Source organism: Leptosomus discolor, chromosome 19, assembly GCF_034619465.1.
Source record: "Leptosomus discolor isolate bLepDis1 chromosome 19, bLepDis1.hap2, whole genome shotgun sequence".
Taxonomy (NCBI): Eukaryota; Metazoa; Chordata; class Aves; order Leptosomiformes; family Leptosomidae; genus Leptosomus; species Leptosomus discolor.
Genome location: NC_141409.1, coordinates 4,526,315 through 4,545,593, shown reverse-complemented (window position 1 = coordinate 4,545,593; position 19,279 = coordinate 4,526,315). Strand labels below are relative to the sequence as shown.

General features: G+C 55.5%; 1 protein-coding gene across 4 annotated transcripts in view; it reads left to right on the top strand.

Annotated features, from left to right (window-relative positions):
* WHRN (whirlin) overlaps positions 1 to 18,820 on the top strand; it is a 55,837-nt gene extending 37,017 nt beyond the window's left edge. The window contains exons 4-13 of one of the 4 annotated variants that reach the window (XM_086475700.1): positions 4,533 to 4,735; positions 5,138 to 5,174; positions 6,530 to 6,742; positions 7,081 to 7,293; positions 9,161 to 9,193; positions 14,235 to 14,306; positions 14,707 to 15,304; positions 17,006 to 17,184; positions 17,817 to 17,939; positions 18,638 to 18,820. In XM_086475700.1, coding sequence (XP_086331826.1) covers positions 4,533 to 4,735; positions 5,138 to 5,174; positions 6,530 to 6,742; positions 7,081 to 7,293; positions 9,161 to 9,193; positions 14,235 to 14,306; positions 14,707 to 15,304; positions 17,006 to 17,184; positions 17,817 to 17,939; positions 18,638 to 18,820 — 1,854 coding nt within the window. Of the gene's footprint in view, positions 1 to 4,532; positions 4,771 to 5,137; positions 5,175 to 6,529; positions 6,743 to 7,080; positions 7,294 to 9,160; positions 9,194 to 14,234; positions 14,307 to 14,706; positions 15,305 to 17,005; positions 17,195 to 17,816; positions 17,940 to 18,637 lie in introns of all 4 variants that reach the window. The other 3 variants (XM_086475702.1, XM_086475701.1, XM_086475699.1) reach the window with 3 other exon arrangements.
* The last annotated feature ends 459 nt before the right edge of the window (positions 18,821 to 19,279 follow it).

The following is a 19,279-nucleotide window of genomic DNA, read 5'->3' as shown; positions in this document are numbered from 1 at the left end:
CAGCCTGAAGGCATTGGCTCCCTTCTTGGCTGGGCATAGGACTGTGGGTTTGTCTCTTACCTACATCATCTCTTGCTTTATAGCTGTGCAGCTGCCCCATTGACAGCAAGCAGAGGGCATTGGCTGATCCACGTGAGGAGAAAACTCAGGGGCCCCGACAGTGGTGTTGGTATGGACTGGGCTCTCCTGTGCTGCCACAGCCCTTGCGATCCACCAGCTCCTCTGTGTGTCACAGGGGAAGGAACTGTGCCCAGAAGAATGGGGTAAATCTGCTCAAGGTCACTGGACAGAGCCGAACGCAGAACCGAGCTCTGCTGCATCTGGACTTGATCTTAAAGGTCTTTTCCAACCTAAATGATTCTATGATTCCTTGATGCTCTTGCTCCATGTCCTTTTCTCCTATTGATGCCACTCAGAGTGTCCTTCCGGCCTCACTGAGCATCCTCTGTCCTTTCATCAGAGGGGAGGTAAACAGGAGCCCTCCTCAGGCTTCTCATTATTGCCAGCATTATTTTGTATAGCTCCATCAAGCTCTCCACACATTATCTCCTCTCTAAATTTAACTGGCCTAATCTTTTTGATCTGTCCTTTCACAGGCACCTTCATCTGCCACTAATCATTTCTGTTTCCCTTCTATAGAACTTTTCTCTCTGCATCTCCTTGCTGGGCAGGCAGGGATGTAACCAGGGAATGCACTAACAGCAAGGTCACACACTCACTTGGATATTGCCATTACACTGCTTTGAGCTGTTCTTGATGTGTTTCTTACAGTTTCCCACCATGTGTTTTGTTGGAGGCTTCCTTGATCATTCTCAAATCACAGCTGCACCCTGAGCAAAGTGATCCATGAGCTATGGGTTATAGTCTTCTACCCGTGTCCTCTCTGGTCATTCAAGAGGCATCAGTCGCATCTCAGCCAGTGGCAAAGTCCTGCCTGGTTCTTCAAAGCACCTTTACCAACCCCTTCTGACACCTGTAGTCTAAACTAACCCAAACAGTTTAGTGTTGCTGGCATATCTTGACTTCCTCCTGGGCTCACTCTCGCGCTGCTGCTGCAGGCACCGTAGCATTTTCTTCCTCACCTTCTGGGTGTTCAATAACCCTCAGGTTCTTCCATTCCTTTGCATCTCTCTGTTGCTTCTCAGGGAGATACTGTGCCATCTCTCCCTCTGCATCTATTTTTGCAAGGCCAGAGGAGCACAAAGGTCTCCATGTACAACCCTCCATGACCCCATGCCTCCTTGGCACTTGGGAGCTCTGCCTCTGTAATAGCCCGAGCAATACCTATTTGCACAAGTGCCATGCAGTGGATTTGGGGGATTTCTTCTGCCCTCCAGGGTAGATGGGTACAAATTACTTTTGGGGAGATTCCAATTAGACACAAGGGGAAAATTTTTCACAATGAGAACAATCAGCCATTGGAATAATCTCCCCAGGGAAGCGGTGGATTACCCAACGCTGGACACTTTTAAGATTCAGCTGGACAGGGTGCTGGGCCTTCTTGTCTAGATGGTGCTATTGCCAAGAAAGATTGAACCAGGTGATCCTTGAGGTCCCTTTCCACCCGGTATTCTATGATCCTATGATTCTCTGGAAGGCAGGCTGGAGCACGTGAAGAGCTCCTGGAGCTTTGTGCTGCTCTGAGGCCATGCCACCTCTCTGTGTCATGGTGGCTACCCACCAGCCCAGGACAGTCCTGGGGCTTCCTGCCACCCCACAGCAGCTGCCTGATCCTGTGGCCGTGTGGGGAGCTGGACGAGAGAACTGAACCCCAACTGAAAGCCCATCCTGCAAGAAGCATCCGTGAGCTTGTCAGATCCATTAGCTGAGCCGAGTCACTGCTGTGGGACAGGGGAAGGGAGGGGTGCTTGTGAGTGCTGAGCTGGATAGGAAGAGCCAGACTCTCCCTGGAAGCAGCCTCGTGTTGATCAGCTAATGCTTCGACAGTCTTCATCTGCACAAAGGGTCCTCTGTGCGGATCATGGGTCCAAGAGTTTCTCTCCAGGCTCCGGCATCCTGGCTTGGTTTTGCAGTGGGGCCAGAGTGCCTGGTGCCTGGCACCACTTGGGAGAGCAGGCCCGGGGCCCCTGTAAAAGGCACCTGGAGTCTTCTTTAAGACTCATTTCAAAACAAAACAAAATGTAATAACTAAACTGCTGCAGTTTTCTCTTGAGGGCTGCTGGGAGGAGCATAATTCAAGGTAATGGTGGTTTTCTTTGCTATTGAGCCAACTTTGCTCTACAGCAGTCTGTCCAGGAGGTGCCCTCCTGTGGTGCCACAGGAATATCAAAAACCTAGCAGAAATGGGATGCTGAGACCACTGCACTGCAGAGTACAAGAGGGGCCCGTGGGGCTGGACTGTGGCCTCTGCTTTGATGGTAGCTCTCAGGCTAAAACCCTCTGTCTGAAATGGTCAGTCGTGCTGCTGTTGAGACTGACATATGCTCCTGGTTACACCCTGCACCCTTGTCTGGTTACACTGCAGCTGGGACAGCCTTTTACCACTGGGTAACTGCCCCTGAATGTGGCTGCTGGCAGGGTCAGACCCTGCTCGCAAAACACCCTCACCCCAGCAGGACTCTTAGGATGGGGATTTGCATCAGTTTCAGAGAGCCCTGTGAAGTTGTGTGCACTTCTGCCACCCAGGGACTCTCCACCAGCTTGCCCTTCTCCTTTTCCCTACTTGATTTCTCATAAAAATCACCTCTCAGGTGCTCTGAATGGTGTCTGTCACACCACAGACCTCAGGACAGCCAGGGTTGTGATCAGGGGTCTCTTCTGGCCCAAGCAGCAGGATTTCTCTCTTGTCTGTCTTTTTCTTTTTCCCCTTTTCTTGTGCTGCCAAGGATGTTGTCATGGGGATGCCTGGAGAAGCCATGGTCGGGTTTTATCAGCACTGTATCTGACATTGTGGCATGGCCACCCTGCCCTGGGTCCCCATCAGCCCTTCACTGGGTGCACTAGTGGAAGGGAAACGCTGTCCCAGGAGGACGAAGTGAAAGCAGTGGTTGCCTTGACAGGGGCCCTGTTACCCTTGAAGCCTCGGCGGTTCTTGGATTGACCATCTGGATGCCACAGGCACAGCAGCGCAGGCGAGCAGAAATCGGGGGGGAGCGTGTGCACAAGTGTGCAAGTTGCCTGTGTGTGTGTCAGTCCTACTGCCACAGCCCCCAGCTTGCTTCCATCTCGGCTGGCCATGCTGTGCCTGGAGAGTAGCTGATACAAGCTCTGGGCCTGTGCTCTTGTGAGCTTCAGCCCGGCTGCAGCATAAACCAGGTGATGTCCAAGTGCAGGGGCCGTACCGCGGCTTCTGGGTCAGCTGCTGCTTCCTCAGACCAGCAACTGGCTTCCCTTCCTTGCTGGAGCAGTTGATGGATCTCATGCTTCATGCTTAGCTGAGCTTTGCTGATGGTACTCCTGATGACCATTTTCACCCCAGCAGAGTTCTGGGTAGCACTGGGGGGAAACTTGGGTGACAGCAGAGTCACAGCCCGCCACACATAGCTTTTGCAGTGGTTAATCATGGCTTCTCGCTGAAGTAAGAGTCTGAAGGACTACTCCTAGTCATCTGAGGCTTCCTTAACCCAGCGACAGAATGAGGTGGACTGAACTGAAAGGATGGTATTGACTCTTGATGTTATTATCTGAGACTTAGAAATTCTTCCCCCTCCCTCTTTTCTTCTCTTCCAAGATGGAGGCGAGTTATTTAAAGGAATGCCTCATTCTGCTTGCATTGCAGCATAAAGAAAGTAAGACTGTTTTGACAGAGCTGAACAGAAGCCTATGGTTAAGCAAAGATATGAAAGAGCAGTTTCAAAGAGGTGGCTTATCAGAAACAGGGTGAATTGTGATATGGGAGTGAAGAGAAGTGTCCCTGAATGCCCTAGAAGCAAAGAGGGAGAGGACCTGGGATGAAAGGGGAAATGCCCAGATGAGTGCTGTGTCTTGAACATGGCCAGGCTGTCAGGGAAGTTCCCGATTACAGCAAAGGCCCTGGCCGCAAAATGAAAGCTTTTGGGAGCAGCTGGGGAGGAAATAGGAGGAGAAGAGAGATGAAATTCAGCTGCCTCAGATCCTACAGTTTACAGAGCATTGGAGACTGTGGTGAGATGCTCAAGTTGAACCCTCCCTGCTGCACACAGAGATCTGAGGTTTGGGGCTTCCACAGATGGTTCCTGGCCTCCCAGATCAGCAGGAGGGACTGGGGCTGGAGGTCTTGATGTTCTTTGGGAGCGGTTTTAACCAAGTTGGTCTGCAGATCTAGTTAATGGAGAAGACTGGGCAGATTGGTCTGACTTGGGATCCTAAACAGGCTCCTCCAGGCCTGGTCCTTTACTGTCTGTCATCTTGAGTGCTCAGTCTCCAGCCACCAGCACTTGGCCTCTCTCCTTCATTTTTCTTGGTCCCTCCAATCGCTGTGTCCCTGGTTTGGTGGTGGGTTAGACCAAGGAGCTCCTCCCTGGTGGGAGAGGAAGCAATCTAATAGGAAAGCCCCCAGGGCCTGCCAGGCTCACCCTGTCCTGACTCCACAGGTAGGAGACCAGATCCTGGAGGTGAACGGCCGGAGCTTCCTCAGCATTCCCCATGATGAAGCAGTGAAGCTGCTCAAGTCTTCCCGCCACCTCATCATGACGGTGAAGGACATCGGGAGGCTGCCCCATGCCCGCACTACCGTGGACGAGACCAGGTGGATAGCGAGCTCCCAGATCGGAGACCCTCTCGTCAGCTCGGCAGGGTATGTGCTCGGTACACCCCAGGCGAGCTTGCTGCGTAGGGCTGTCAACTCAGAGCTCCTGTAGGCTGCCCGTGGTCACCCGGGGTGGGTGTGGAGCCCCAGCACATGAAATGGGGGCAGCCCGATGCACTGCAGTGTGCACGGGCATCCTGTCGAGGGGAGCACCCCCAGTGCTCGGGCGTGTGGCCCCCATATCCAGTGCTTAGGAGGCAGCAGCTCTGGCCTGTAAGGCGGATCAGAGCTGGACAATGAGCTGCTGCCCCTTCCCTGTTCTCTCAGGCCAGCAGCTCTTGGCTTACTGGCCCAGCGAGGAGAGTACGTAACGGATCTCGTGCCAGGCCTCAGGTGCTGAGTGATGGGCGCACAGCGCTCAGTGCTAACTGGTCTTCTCCCTCCCTGCAGGGCAGTGGGAGACCATGCTGCGGAGGCGACAGCCAGGGTAAGAGATACTGGGCCTTTCTGGTGCCTTGTGAAAAAAAATCACCATTGTTGTCTCTTATTTTCCGTGGGTCAGAGGGCTTTGTGCTCCTGATCATAAAAGGGATGCTAGTTTTATGATGACCGGTGGGTTTTAACTGGCTCTAGCTGTTCTCCTCCCCACCTCATGTTGCCAGCTGTGTTTCTGCAAACAGTGACATAGTGGGTACCCCCTCTGCCACTGGTGGGTCAGTTCTGCAGCACATCTGGTGCTTCCTAGCCTGGGAATGATCACATTAATGGGCAAGGGGCAATGATCACACGTGGGCAAAGACCGTGGGGACCCTCTCCACCCTGCAGAGGTGACCATGATGCCTTCCACATGGTGATTATCTCTGAGCCCTGACAGCTTCTGGGATCTTTCCCACCCTGAAGCAGAGCAGAGCCCACCCCTCTCCAGCACACCAGCCGGTGGCAGGGCTGCAACAGCATCAGGGGCTTGCCCAGCACTGTGACTGCAGCGCTCTGCCAGCATGTCTTCTCCGAACACCTCTTTGCAAAGTATGTTTCTTTTACACAGAAATGAAGCAGCAAGGTTTCCCACGTGGCTCTCACTGATAACAGCTTTGTGCTGTTTGCTGGCAAAACATGCTCGCCAGCCCCATCTCCTCTCAGTGTCTCCGGGATAGTCAGGGTCTTGTCTGGCTCCATATCCCTACTCTGGCTGTGCCAGCACTGCCTGGGAGGGTAACAGCAAGGACCTCCCCTTAGAAATCCCTCTCAAAGAAAAAAGCCTTTCATCTGCAGCCAGACATGTCTCTCCCTGGGACTCCTTTGGTTGCCAGTGGCTCTTTCTTCACTAGGGTCTGCTTCCAGCTTGCAGCAGGGGCAAAAAACTATAAAAGTGCCTTTTACACAAGATGGGAAGCTTGCCTCTCTCTCATGGCCCCAGTTCCCCCAGCTCTGCTAGGAGGGAGGACAGCCTGCTATTAAATCAGTAGCCGGTCAAGGGACAGTGTCCACGCTTGCTGAACAGATCTGGGAAGCTGCTTTGTTTATTCAACTGGTGCTGCATAAGCTCATGGCTCTGGAGTTACCCCGACAAGTAGTGACACTGAGTGAGCAGCCATGCCAATAAACCCTTGGGGGTACCTGCCTCCCGTCCTCTCAGCATCCCCCTTCCAGTCCTGCTTTCCAGCTTTGCCACAGGTAGTTGGGTGAGAGCGATGGTCTGAAACACAGGCAGCTTGGGCTGGTGGGCAGAGCTGAGAGCAAGGGGACAATTCTCGGTCCTGCCTGTGCTGCCTAGCTGTCTCAGCAGACAGAGTGCTGCCCTCCTTTCCGCAGCTCATTGCTTGGCATCCCTGTCTTCTGCAGCCTGTGTTTTACCGGGGCCTGGCCGGCTCCCAGGTGACGCTGAGCAGCATGGTGAACCAGACCCGGGTCATGCTGGAGGAACAGGCACGGCACCTGCTGAACGAACAGGAGCGGGCGACCATGGGGTACTACCTGGATGAGTATAAGGAAGGCAACATCTCCGTGGATGCTCTGGTCATGGCGCTCTTCGAGCTTCTCAACACACACGCGAAGGTGAGGCCCGCACCCAGGTCAGGAGCAGTTCCATGTACCCGGTGGACTGAGCAGAGCCGTTGTCGCAGTGTGGCTCAGTGCCTCCAAGGATGTCTGCTCAGGGTCGAGGGTGAGGATATGAAAGCAAAATCCCGACGTAGGACATTATGGGGGATACAGGCTGGTGTTCAGTGGCAGAGGAGCTTCTGGTAAAGCTTAGGACCAAACCTCCTCATTGCTAGTTCCTTGCTAGTACATCTCGTTACCGCTGTTGAACAGTGTGGGAGGGTGGGTCTGCGCCTACCCAGGAATAAGGTCATGCTCCAACCTCTCTTTGGTTGTCTGTCTGCCTGGCCCAGTTCTCACTGCTTTCAGAGGTGCGGGGTGTGATCTCCCCGCAAGACCTCGACCGCTTTGACAACCTGGTGCTGAAGAGAGAAATCGAGTCCATGAAGGCTCGACAGCCCTCGGGGCCCAGCATCGGCACCGACTCCTACTCTATGATGTCCTACAGCGACACCGTCTCTTCCTCCAGCAGCCACTTCACTGCCACAACCGTCAGCTCAGCCCGGGTAAGTCCCTCCTGGCTTTTCCTTTTTTCTTTCAACACCTGCTCCTGGCAGCCCTACACAAACTCACTTCCCTGCAGTCCTAGAAAGGCATTTCAAGGCATTTCACCCTGCAGGAAACCCTCTCCAGTCTGATGGATTCTCTCAAAGCTTTCCCCCACCCTCCCCTTGCGGGCTGGGCACAACAGCGTTATTTGTAGGTGCAGTAAGGTGACATGTGCAATACCATGACACCTGCGTGGTCTCTCTGTGCCCCTAAGACCGATGTTACTGTCCTCTACATGGGGGCTGGGCCTGGTGCTAAGTGTCGCTTTGTCCCCAGCGAGGGAGGAAGTCTGCCTTCCCTTCCAGGACCTCCACTGTGCAGTGTGAGCTGCATCCACTTAGAAATCTCAGCAACTTGTCACTGCCCCACCGTGCCTGCCGCTGTTCACCGGCTCTGGCTGTCACTTTTAAATCACCTCCTTAAAGACACTGGCTGCCTGCTCCTCATCCCAGCGGGGACCGCAGTGGCCAGGCCAGCTCCATCCTGTCCCAGCCCCTGCCCACTCTCCAGCATTAAGCAGCAGCACTCCTACGTCTCTCTGCCAGGCCTTCATTGCACGCACCGTCTAATTAAGTTATCGTAATCACCTCAGAGTGCGCAGGCACACAGCCCCGAAATTAATTTCCTAGCCATAAAATGCCTTTCATCATAAATGCATTAGCAACCTTGGAAATTAAAACCTTCATGAAAAGAATGGGTGACAATGGGCTTTCTGCTAGTTTGGCAGCAAGCAAACCAGCCCACGGCTGGAGTGAGTGGGATTGTGCTGGGGAGGGCCCAGGCAACACAGCCGGCAGTGGGGAGAGGCAGGGGGGCTTTCTGGGGACTGTGCCTGCCTGCGCAGTTTGGTCCTGCCTACACAGTTTGGTCCAGCCTCCCAAGAGGCCTCAGAGTTTCAGAGCATCAGCACTACGTTTTTGTTCCGTTGACTCCACAAATACCCATAGAAAAGCCATCTGCTCCCTTCAGGATGGATTGCAGTGAGATCCTTTCTGGATCAAGATAAACAAAGTGAATTTTGTGCTGCTCTCCAAAGGCCTGCTGGGAAAATCTTTCCAAAGTATCAGAGGGCTGACACAGGTCTGCCAGGACTTGTGTGCTGAGCGTGACACCCTCCTCTCATGCTGTCCCTGTGCCTGGGGCTGTACCACTTCCTTTGGGTGTGCCATTCGCAGCCTCCTGCTCCGTGACACCACGTGCCAAGCGTGGCTGCATGGCCTGGTGTGTGAGCGATGGCCCAGCCCCACCTGGCACAGGAGCCCAGAAGCTGGGGAGGGAGACCGGGGTGCTGTTCTGGCACAGAGAAGAGCTCCAGCACCACTGTTGTAAGAGCTTCCCTCAAGAACATGTGTGCCTTGGTCACCCTGCAGGTCCTCCCTGGCAGTGTGGCACCTCTTTCCATGGGAGTGAGAACATAACACCGTTCTGAGCTCTGCCTCGGGTGGTGGGAACACTGGCTCTTGAGATGGTTGTCATCAGTGCTTGCTAAAACAACTGCCAAGCAAAGAGCACCGGCTGGTGGTGGGTGGGTGCTTATCTGAGCTAGCAGGAGAGAGAGGAGAGGGTCAGAGCTCCCAAACTACTCTGCCCTAAGCCCCTGATGCTGTTGCCCTCCCCAGCACCTCTCACAAGAGAGACTCATTTCAGCCTTCGCCTTCAGCACTGGGTGCAGCTGGATGTGGATTCTGCAGGGTGGGTTTTGGGGAGGAGGGATGCATTGTGCCAGGATTTGCTTGTCTCGCTCATCTGTTGTGCATCCACCCTGACGTTATGTTTTCGCTTTAATGCTTGTTTTAATCTGCTTTTGCCCTCGCACGTCCCCAGGAGCGGCTCTTGTGGCTAATAGACCTGATGGAGGTAGGGGCTGTCAGCGAGACGGGGAGCTCGAGTGCTGCGGTTGCCATAGTAGACGAGTTGGGAATGCGTGCGAGCGTGCGGCGGGTACAGGCTGTCCAGGGCCCGGCGTGCGGCTCTGCCACGTGAACAGCCGCCTCATTTCCCCCATCTCTGCCTTTCCTGGGCTCTGCTGAGTCCCTTTCCCCAGCAGGGCTGCAGGCCTTGGTGCTGCAGTGCAGACAGCGCTCGGCCTTGAGCCAAACCCAGCCAGTACCAGCGTCCTGCTTGCACTAAAGCCCCCAGTGCCACCAGCGCTCAGGGCTGGAGTGTTAGAAGGACCGGCAGCGTTGATGCCAGATGGACCCCAGACTGCCCTTCCTGCCTTGCTGCCTGTTTTGCCTGTGACTGTGCTGTCCTGCTGTATGGGCACCCTGGCTAAATACCAGCAGGCTGGTCACATCCCCTCGTGCGTGCTCAGGGATGGGGCAGAATTTTCCTTATGGGCCTTGAGTCTGCAAAAATCTGTGCTGCAGTGCAGGAGGGGTCGGTGTGCTCATGTGGTGCATGTTCAGCCTTGGAGAAGTCCCCACACAGGCTTTAGAGAGGCTGGACATGGATGTGGGGCGAGCCTCAGAAATCCCTTTGTCCTAATAGAGCGAGGCTGAGAAGGGCTGCAGGCTTGTGCCCTACAGCACAACTCCGTGGTGCGGAGTGTGTTCCCTCCTCCTCCTCGTCTGGGAAGAAATCACAGGGGTCAGCGGGTTGAGCACACACAGCAAGTGGTGGAGCCAAGAGCTGCTGGTGCTGCTCTGGGAGCTGTGAACCTGGCCTAAAAATCTGCATCCCTCTGGGAATGGCAGTTATCTAGAAGAGGGTAACTGTAGTGTTCCCAGATTTTCATCACAGGCATCTTGAACCACGGGACGCATTTCTTTGGCTTCATGACCAAAGGCAGTGACACTAGACCAGGCCCCCTGTCCCATCAGCTCTTCATGGGTCAGTGGGTGAACTTATGCCAAAAATAACCGGTGTGAGGCTGATCAGGACCTGCCATGTGAAAAGCTTGAAGGATACTCAGAAATGAGACAAAGCCGTGTTTGGTGGTGCCCCCCACGGGTGATGTGTGTCTGCCTATCTGAGTGTCACCATCACCTCTTGTAAATCTTGGATCTCGAGATGAGTTCTGCAAAGCAGAGGTTAATTGTAGACTGCAATAATCGGATGTGACTTGCCTGATCAGAGCAGTATGAATTTCTAATTGCTTACAAGCAAGGCAGCCTAGCATTTCCCTTGTCCTTCCTCCTGCCCCAGCCCTCATTGTTAGGATTAAGGAATTGAAATCCCTGTTGATTTTTTTCTTCTCCACTGCCTCCTAGCAAAGGTCCTGCCATGCAAAGGGGCCTTCTCCTCCCAGGGCCTGATTCCACAGGTGCTGACTGCTGACTTGCTCCCAGCTCCCTGAAGCTGTAGGATTGGGCCCAGTATGGTGACCCAGTTGTCTTGGTCTCCATTTCACAAGAAGTATAAAAAAGGAGAGGATGGCACTGAGCTGTTCCTCTCTCTGGCAAGTGAATCTCAAGCACAGGAGCCCACAATCTCTTTGGCAGCTGGCAGGTGATCTCTGTGTCCCCAGAGGGAGAGCAGAATGAGAGCAGAGAAATGGGGGACGTGTTCCTCACCTATGTCCCCTGTTACAGAGCTGCTCCAGCTCCCAGCTGTCCTCTTGACCCCCTCCAGGACAGGCACAGATAACCCACGGGGAGGGTTCCCATGTGCTTGGCACAATCCTCTCAGGCAGTGGGGATAGTGACAGAGTGAAGCCATTGTGTGGGTGTCACTGTGTCACCCTCTGAGCCCCTGAAGTCAGAGAGGTCTGTGCTCAGGCTGGGGCAGGGCCAGGGGCTCTGGGGCTCCTCCAGCCCTGCAGATGCCTTCAGGGGTGGGAGAGGGAAGGGGAAAGAGGAGGAAATCTGGGCTTATTTTCAGACTGGTGCACTTGTTCAAAATGTAAACCCTGCAGGAGTTGGGCTGAGTAGCTCTGCAAAGCTCTTGACAGCAGTAGCTGGAAAATAAGGGACTCATTTGGAGCTGTGGGGTTAATTAAATGTTGGGTTGTATTCCCCAGGGAGGTGGCAGTTTCTCCACCAGGCAGTCTGTGATTGGAAACTTGCTGCCTGTCTGAAAGATGCTCTCCAGCTCCATCGCTCCCGCCGTGGACTCTGTGCAAGACAGGAAGGACAAAATTTTCCCAGCTGCAGCTTGCGGAGGGGCTGGAAGGGCCTCCCCTAGCCTCCAGTTTCTATCAGTAACTAGAAAACAGGTGGGGAAAAGGAGCAGGGAGTCTGTAGGAGGGAGCAGCCTCCTCAATAAATACTCATTTTTCAGAGCAGTGGCACGTGGCTTCGGTGGGTCTTTCAAGGGAAATCCAGGAAAGCACAGTCTTAAAATAGCCAATTCCTGAAAGCAACCGTGTTCAGCTTAAAAGCCATGACATTTTATAGCCCGGAGCAATTTCTACTTAATTGCTTTTGCCCCCAAAGTACTAAGCTTGGGGAAAGGCAAATCTCCTGCTTGCACACTTCAGCAGAAAGAAGTGCCCTGAAGAAGCTGAGCAGTATTAGTGTCCCCGGCTGCTCAGGGGGAGCAGAGCCAGGGCAGCGGGATTAGGGCTGTCTCTCGGGGCTGGCAGGGAAGGGCGCGGGGTGCAGCTGGCTGTGCCCACCCTCCGTTTGCCAGGAGGATCCAAGTCTCGGTGCAGACGGGTCCTAGCTGTGAGGCTGGGGCTGGGACATGGCACGTGATGGGCTTGACGTTGCGGTGGTGGCCACAGAGTTCAGTGTCAGGACTGGGATAGATGGCACTGGCGGATTTTGGGGGAGCATTGTGCAGACTCTTCTCTTTTTAGTAGCGATGTAACTGTGACTTTGATGACAGGCTGCTCCTGGTCATGCTGTAGAGGTCCTCAGGCATTTGCCAAGAGCCCAGTGAACTCTTGGAGGCAGGTGGAGGCTGGCAGAAGCAGGGCTGGAGAGGGAAGAGTTAGGGACGCAGCTGAGACCCTCCCAACCACGGCCAGGCTGGTGCTGAAATGCCACCGTCCCCGCCTTGGCTCCTTTCCTTGTGCACGCAGCCGTTGGGCTGGGTTCAAGGCCCTGGCCAGCGTCTGGAGGTGGGCTGGTCCAGGGGGAGGCGATACGGGGGCAGCTTTCTGCAGAGCAGCTCTCTCGTCAGAGGGAGTGAGGGCGGGAGGAGGGAGCTCTGCGGCGAGCGCCCTGGTGCAGTTTCCTCCGCACTGTTTTGTCCGGCTGAGCTGCTCCTTGGCGTCGCGCAGGGACGTGGTGGCACACGAACTTTTACATTCATCGATTGGCCCTTCGGTCAAATCTGGAGTCCTGTTGCTGACGTGTGCGCGGCACAGAGCAGTTCGTGTCCGTTTTAATCAATCTGAAGGCAGGTGCCTTTTGAAGTAGCCCTACGTGCCTCTTCCTCCAGCCACAGACGTGGTGGCATCGCCCTGTCCTTCGGGCCAGCGCTTGGGTTTGCACAGTCCTGGGGTGCGTCAGGTCTGGCTGAAGCCTCATCTTTCTGTTGCTGCTGCCATGTGTTTCAGTCAAACCTGGCTTCTGCCCCGGCTTGCTGCAGGGTCAGTAACCCAAGAAGGGATAGGGGATGTTTCTCTTTCAGAAGCCACCTGCCTTTACATTGGATTAACTGATGATGAAATCAACCCTCATTAGAGGAAGGAGTGGTTTCCTAAGCTAATACTTTCCCTGTCGCTCTCTGAACAAGCCATTTCTTTTAGTTCTCATTCTCCAGGGTTCCTTCTGAAGCCACAGAGATAAAAGCACTTTCCATCAATGTTTTTGCTGCTTCTCTAATGCTCTTAATTGTCTCCCGTGTCTATTTTGGGACGCTAACATCTTGCAGGCATAGCAGCAGCCTCCAGCAGATGGGGGAAATGCAGATGCACCAGCGTTTCAACTAATCAGTTGTTTACCCTGCAATAAATAACACACAGTTAAACACAAACTGTACCCTGCCCGTTCCAGCACAAACTCACAAACATCCTTGTGAACGTGACAGAAATGAAGTACACCCTTTCTGAGCCACAGCAGCACCTCTCCAGCTCGGGAGGGGGGTGCCAAGTCTGGGTTTGCTCTCACAGGACCTTGCAGGGAACCAGCTGGGGCTGTGCACCACTGGCAGAGCATCCCACCGGAGAGTGCCTGGGGCAAAGCCGGCAGCAGAGCCATGGCTCTGGGCTAGACTCAGGACCAGCTGCATTCAGGCCCATCCAGGGCCAGGCCAGGCTTGGCTTGCCAGCGCAGAGCTCCATACCCAGCCTTCGCTGCACGCCCCCGGTCCTGCTGTCCCTGCTGTTATGTAGCCAGGGTGCCTGTTTGCTCTGCTTGGCTGTATCCACGTCCTCTCCTTGCGTCCGTCTTGATTGACAGCTGGCCCTGTGCAGACAGACTGACAGATTCCCAAAGCCACCCTTGACTTCTGGACCTGTGATGCGTTCAGAGCTCTGTTGTGATTATTTGACATTTTTGATATAATGACATTTTGACTCGTAAAGGGAAGGCAGTAGCAGCGGCTTCTATTTGCATCTGAGACCTCCTGCTCTGGTTTCCAAGGGAGGGAAGTTTTAAACTTTTTCGTTGCCCTTTTACCGGGAAAGATCTAGATATTGAACCTGCAGCCCTCCGAGCTGGTTCCTCTCCTCCCTCCAAATTGAACACGGGGAGCTGAGATCTGAGTTACGAGGAGCACACTCCTCTGCTACCGAGGAAATCACCTGGTAGGTCAGGTTCACAGCAAGCTTTGAGCACGCTGCTCAGCTTGGGAGAGTGTTTCCCAACCAAGTTGCTTTGCTCGTAGGTGTGAGTCTCTAGGGAACCCCCCAGAAAACCAAAACCTTTGGGTGAAAGACTGGCCTTGCATGGGGTGGGGGCTTGGGCAATGCCCAGCATCACTCTGCATGTTCCCTGTCGTGCTGGCACTGTGGTGGTTGCTGCTTGCTGCTGTGACCTGGTTTTCTCTTTCTTCTTTGCCCTATCAGAACACATCAGAACTGGAGGGAGGTGGAGACAGCCACCAAAGTAGCATCAACACCCTCCCAGACATCTCCTTGGTAAGACACTGCACCATGCTGCTGCGCCTTGGATGGGAGCTGGAGGCAAATTGATGATACCAAGTTTTGCCTCAGCTTCTGTAGGTCTTTGCTGCATCGCCTGCTCATGGGTGTCATTGCAGTCACTGGAGCGTATTAATCGGAACAGTTAGAAAGAAGGATTCTGGCTGGCTGAATAAGAGCAGCACCTGTGCAGACCACAGCAAAAGTTGTGTAGTTTGTCCTCTAATTGTCCTTGTTTGTGAGCCATGTTCTTATTGCCAGTAAGGTCAGAAAGGCATTTCTATAAAAGTCATGTCATTTTGCTGTGGCCACTGTGAGGAGGCAGGTGACTGTGAGCCTGGGGAAGTTCTTGCAGCCGAGTGTGGTGTCCTAAAGGCTTCTGTTCTTGGTCTGGCAGGATGATCTCTCCTCCTTCCCAGATGAACCACCCAACTTCAAGCCTCCACCTCCTCCTTCAGCCCCTCAAATGCTGGACCCCTCTGCTGCCCAGCACAGGAACCCCGGGAAAGACAAGCCCAAGCGCCCTTCCTCCGAGTCCTCTCAGTCAGGCCTCTTCTTCGTGGCCCCCCGAAACCCCACGCCCCCTCCTAGCCACCCCGAGAAGGACACAGTCAGCATGACTTCCACTGCTACCACATCCACCGAGGAGTCTGCCCCCAGCGCTATCTACGCTACCATTTCCCCAGCCCTGCACAGCTCCAGGAGGCAAACGGATGCCCAGCTCTCCTTGGTCAGCCAGCACCCCATCGGTCCCTTCCCCAGGGTCCAGTCCCCAACGAGGTTGAAGAGCCCAACCCCAGACAGCCCTGCAGCCGGTGGGCTTCAGAGCCCCGCTTCCCCGTCCCCTCCTCCTCCCCCACCCCACCCGGCACCCCCTCCACCAGACAAGGGCAGCCCGCAGGCCATGGCCAACCAGCATTTCATCATGGTGGAGGTGCACCAGCCCAACAGCGAGCCCGACGTCAATGAAGTGAGACCCTTGCCCCAGGCCAGAGGTGGGTGTCACGTTATCAGCCACGGGGTGAAAAAACCCTCTCGGGGGTGATCCTCAAGAGAGAAAAGGGCGAAGAGACAGATCTCAGGGGCAGGAACTGGGGGAGTTGGAAGAGGGAGGCCTGCATCAGGCTTGGTTGCAGGGCTTCCCCCTCCCTGGTGGGGATGTGGGCTGGCAGCACTTGCCAGGGAAGGGCCACAAGGGCAGACGTGATTTCGGTTCAAACTGCGGGTCAGTAAGGTAGGGTGAAAGCCACAGAGCCGGGATCAGTGTGGCAACGTTTGGTAGCTCTGTGGTGGTTTGCTTTTTTTCCAAGATGAATTTTCAATTGCAGAAAACAGCTTGACATCATCACGGCAGAAAAAAAAAAAGGGGGGGGGGGCGGGGGGCGAATCTGGGGAACGCATAAAGCCCTCCAGTGTTAGCAGCAGTCATGGTATTGATCTGTGAGACAAAGCCCTCAGCCCTGGGTTTTGGCAGTGCTGGAAAACCTGTGACACCCAGGACCAGGGCAGCCAGCTCCTGGTCCCCATCCAGCACACTCTTCAGAGCTTCCCTGGGTTTCCAGTGCCGTTCGGGCTGACCTTTGCTTAAAGACCAAGCTCTGCTCAGCAGTCGATTGCAACTTCTCTCCTGTGTGGGCTTTGCTGTGTTCGTTAATAAAATCTGCTTCCAGTGGAGTTTTAAAAGGAAAAAAAAAAAAAAAAAAAAAGAAGCAATTTTGGGATTAACTGCAGATTTTGGGGGGGGGGAGGGGGGGGGGAAGTCTTAATTGTACCCTCACTGAGCTTGGGGGTCAGATTTATCCTGAGCGTATCCTGGAAAAAGGAATGGAAGTGAGGGAGGAGCGTGCTGGGCTCCGCAGGTCCCTTGGCACATGGCTGTGGTCCAGCGGGAGTGGGAATGGTGGTCCTGGAGCTCTGAGGGTGCCCAGGAGGGTGAGCTCTGCTTTCGGCTGAGACCCGTTGGGGCTGGGGGTACCCCCAGCCTCCCGGAGCCCCCTCGGAATTCCCCGTTGGCGTCCGAGCTCCGTGGGCCCCGCAGCGAGTGGCGTTGTCGCCCCCCTGTGGCATCCTCCTCCCACTGCAGTTAGTCGATTGATCTTGGGGTGATGGGTGAGGGACTGGAGTGCCTGTCAGGGGCCGGATCCTGCCCGAGGGGTGTCAGCAGGGTGACCCCAGCTTTCTCAAGTCCCAGAGCCGATTTCCCGGACCTTCAGCCCTCTCTGCGGGTGCTCTTGTACCCTTGTTTGTGACACTCCTTTCCAGAGGCAGAGTGTCCATCTGCACCCAGAGTCTTCATCCTTGAAGGGGAGAAAACTCCCACCTGGAAGCTCCTCTTTGCCCGGGTCTGTCCCCACCTCCTCCCAGACCCTGGTGCTGAGCATGGGCTGGCTCAGACTGGCCTCCAGCAGGATCCCTGAACTCCTCACTCTCTCCCTCCATCCCACTTTGAGACCTGGGTTAGATCCTGCACTTGGGTTTGAGGTTGCTTTGTTGCTTGATGCTCCTTGGGCACAACTTTGCTCTTCAGGAGGGGTCTGCTTGGGAACCCTGCTCTGAAGTCCAGGTCTAAATCCCAGGGAACCTGCCCAGCCCTGGGAGCGGGTGAGATGTCCTCCCTCTGGTACCTGGCCCTGGGGTTGCTCGGCTGGCCGCAGAGCCGTGCTGCCCGACCTCTAACAGCCCTCGTCTTTCCCCAGCATCCACGCTCTCCCAGCTGTCGGACAGCGGGCAGACCCTCAGCGAGGACAGCGGGGTGGACATCGGGGAGGTTGAGATGAGCGGCAAGGACAAGAGCCGGCAGCCGGTCCCTGGGAAAAGCCGAAGCCTCAAGGAGGCCATGAGGAGCGAGGGGATGGCAGAGGGGGCCTCCAAGCCGGTGAGGCTGGGTGCCCAGGGGCCTCGGGGCACTGCTGTTCGTGGGAGGTGGGCACCCGGGGCTGCCGAGGGGCAGTGCTGCTCCCTCTGCCTGCGGGCAGCAACCCCTCTTCTGTGCTTCCGTGGGGTGTTTGTCCTCTGGTTTCATGGGCTGAGGCAGCTCGCTGGCGGGCTGAGCTGTGGGGAAGGGAGCCAGCAGCAGCTGAGAGGGGCACTGCAGGGCTCATTCACTCCATCCTGGGTAAAGCCAGGCCCTCCCATCATGCAGCTACTTGGGACATGGCAGAGTTGCTGCCTCTGAGGGGACATCTGTAGGGCACAGCGTCCCATGAGTGAGGTCCCCTGTCGCCCAGAAGGGAAGCTGGCATCAGGTATTGGAATTAAATTGGAGGATTTCTGATGGTGACAAGGTTGAGGGGCATAGGCAGGCAGTGGGATTGCTGCTCCGCTTCTCCCCAAGCCCAGACCTGCTCACAGTTGGGATCTTGGATGTCAGGAGTCGGAGAGCAACTGCAGGCAGCGTGTCTGTCCCCCTCCCACGGAAGCCTGCCGTGGGGGAACCTGCCTGCCGAGGGACCGTGGCAGGCCAACAGTGCCCGGCCTCCCTCGGCAGCGCTGCCATCTCTCCCGCAGCCAGGGCTCTTGGAGCCCACGTCGTGTCTGATCCGAGTGTCCAAGAGCGCACCCACCCTGGGGATCGCCATCGAGGGCGGAGCGAACACGCGGCAGCCGCTGCCCCGCATTGTCACCATCCAGGTAGGGCAGGCTGAGAATGGGAAGAACTCGATGCACATCTCCTCCCTCTTCTCCCTGGACAGGCTCAGGAAAGCCCTTCAGCCACGGCTAGAGCGCAGCGGCAGCCCTGCCCCAGGGGGGGATTTTGGAGATGTGCTTTCCCCCTCCTATAGCCCTGCATCTCCCCAGGCACCAGAGGTGTCATTCTCCTGGGGGGGGGCAGTTTGCCAAGGATTGCATTCGTGTCCTGTGGGTGATCCCGTACAATAAAGCGCGTCCTGGGAGCCAAGGATTTGCTGCAGACATTTTGGAGGGGGTCTGGGCAGCCCTGAAACCTTGGCTGGTGTCTCCAAATGTCTGGAAACTCCCTTTTTTCTGCTTCAGATAGAGGACTGGGGAGGGGGAATGGTGGCTGATAGCTGGGGAATGAAGCCCTTGGGAGCTGTCTCCCCACACTGTTTCCTCTGCTGTTTACTTGGGGCAAAATTCAAGTTATTTACAGCAAAAGAAAAGCAGAGCTGACTGCGCCTTGGTTATTCTTGGCCATCGCAGCTGGCGCTGTGCTCCAGGAGCAAACGGGAGGGAAGCCAAATTCGTCCCCTCTTTCTGAAATGTCAGATCTTTCATTTCCCATTTTCCCAAAAACTGCATGTGTTTCATCCCTGGGTTGAGCCGGGGTGGGGTGGTGGGAGCATGAGCTGACCACCTCTCTCCTGCAGCGCGGGGGCTCGGCGCACAACTGTGGGAAGCTGAAGGTGGGCCACGTCATTTTGGAGGTGAACGGCACGGGGCTACGGGGCAAAGAGCATCGGGAAGCCGCCCGTATCATCGCTGAAGCCTTTAAGCTGAAGGAAAAGGACTACATTGATTTCCTGGTCACAGAATTCAACGTCGCTCTTTAGGAACCCAAAGGGGTTTTGGGAGAGTGGCTTTGGGATGGGGAGCACCCGAATGGGGATGAAAGGCAGCGCCGAGGTGTGAAAGCAGCATCCCACCACGCAGAGCCCTCGCCCACTGTGCCACCCTGCACGCGCAGACACCCCCAGCTTGTCCCCAAATGTCCCCTCACCCACTGCAGACTCTCACTGCCTGGGTAGGGCAGGCTGAGAACGAGCAGAAATCAGTGCACATCCCTTAAAGTCCATCCCTGTCCTCTCTGGAGTCGGAGGGGCTGCCCTTTGGGAACAGCCTCTACCCTTCAGTCAGCCAAGGGAGCAGGGCTGGAGGATGGCAGAGGTCTGGGTGTCCCCGCTGTCGTTCGAGTGCCACATGCAGAGCAAGGTGGCCCGTGACTCAGGCTGCAGGGGTTTTGAGGTGGTCACTGCTCCCTTGGGTGCTTGCCGCCGTGTCCAGGTGGGTGG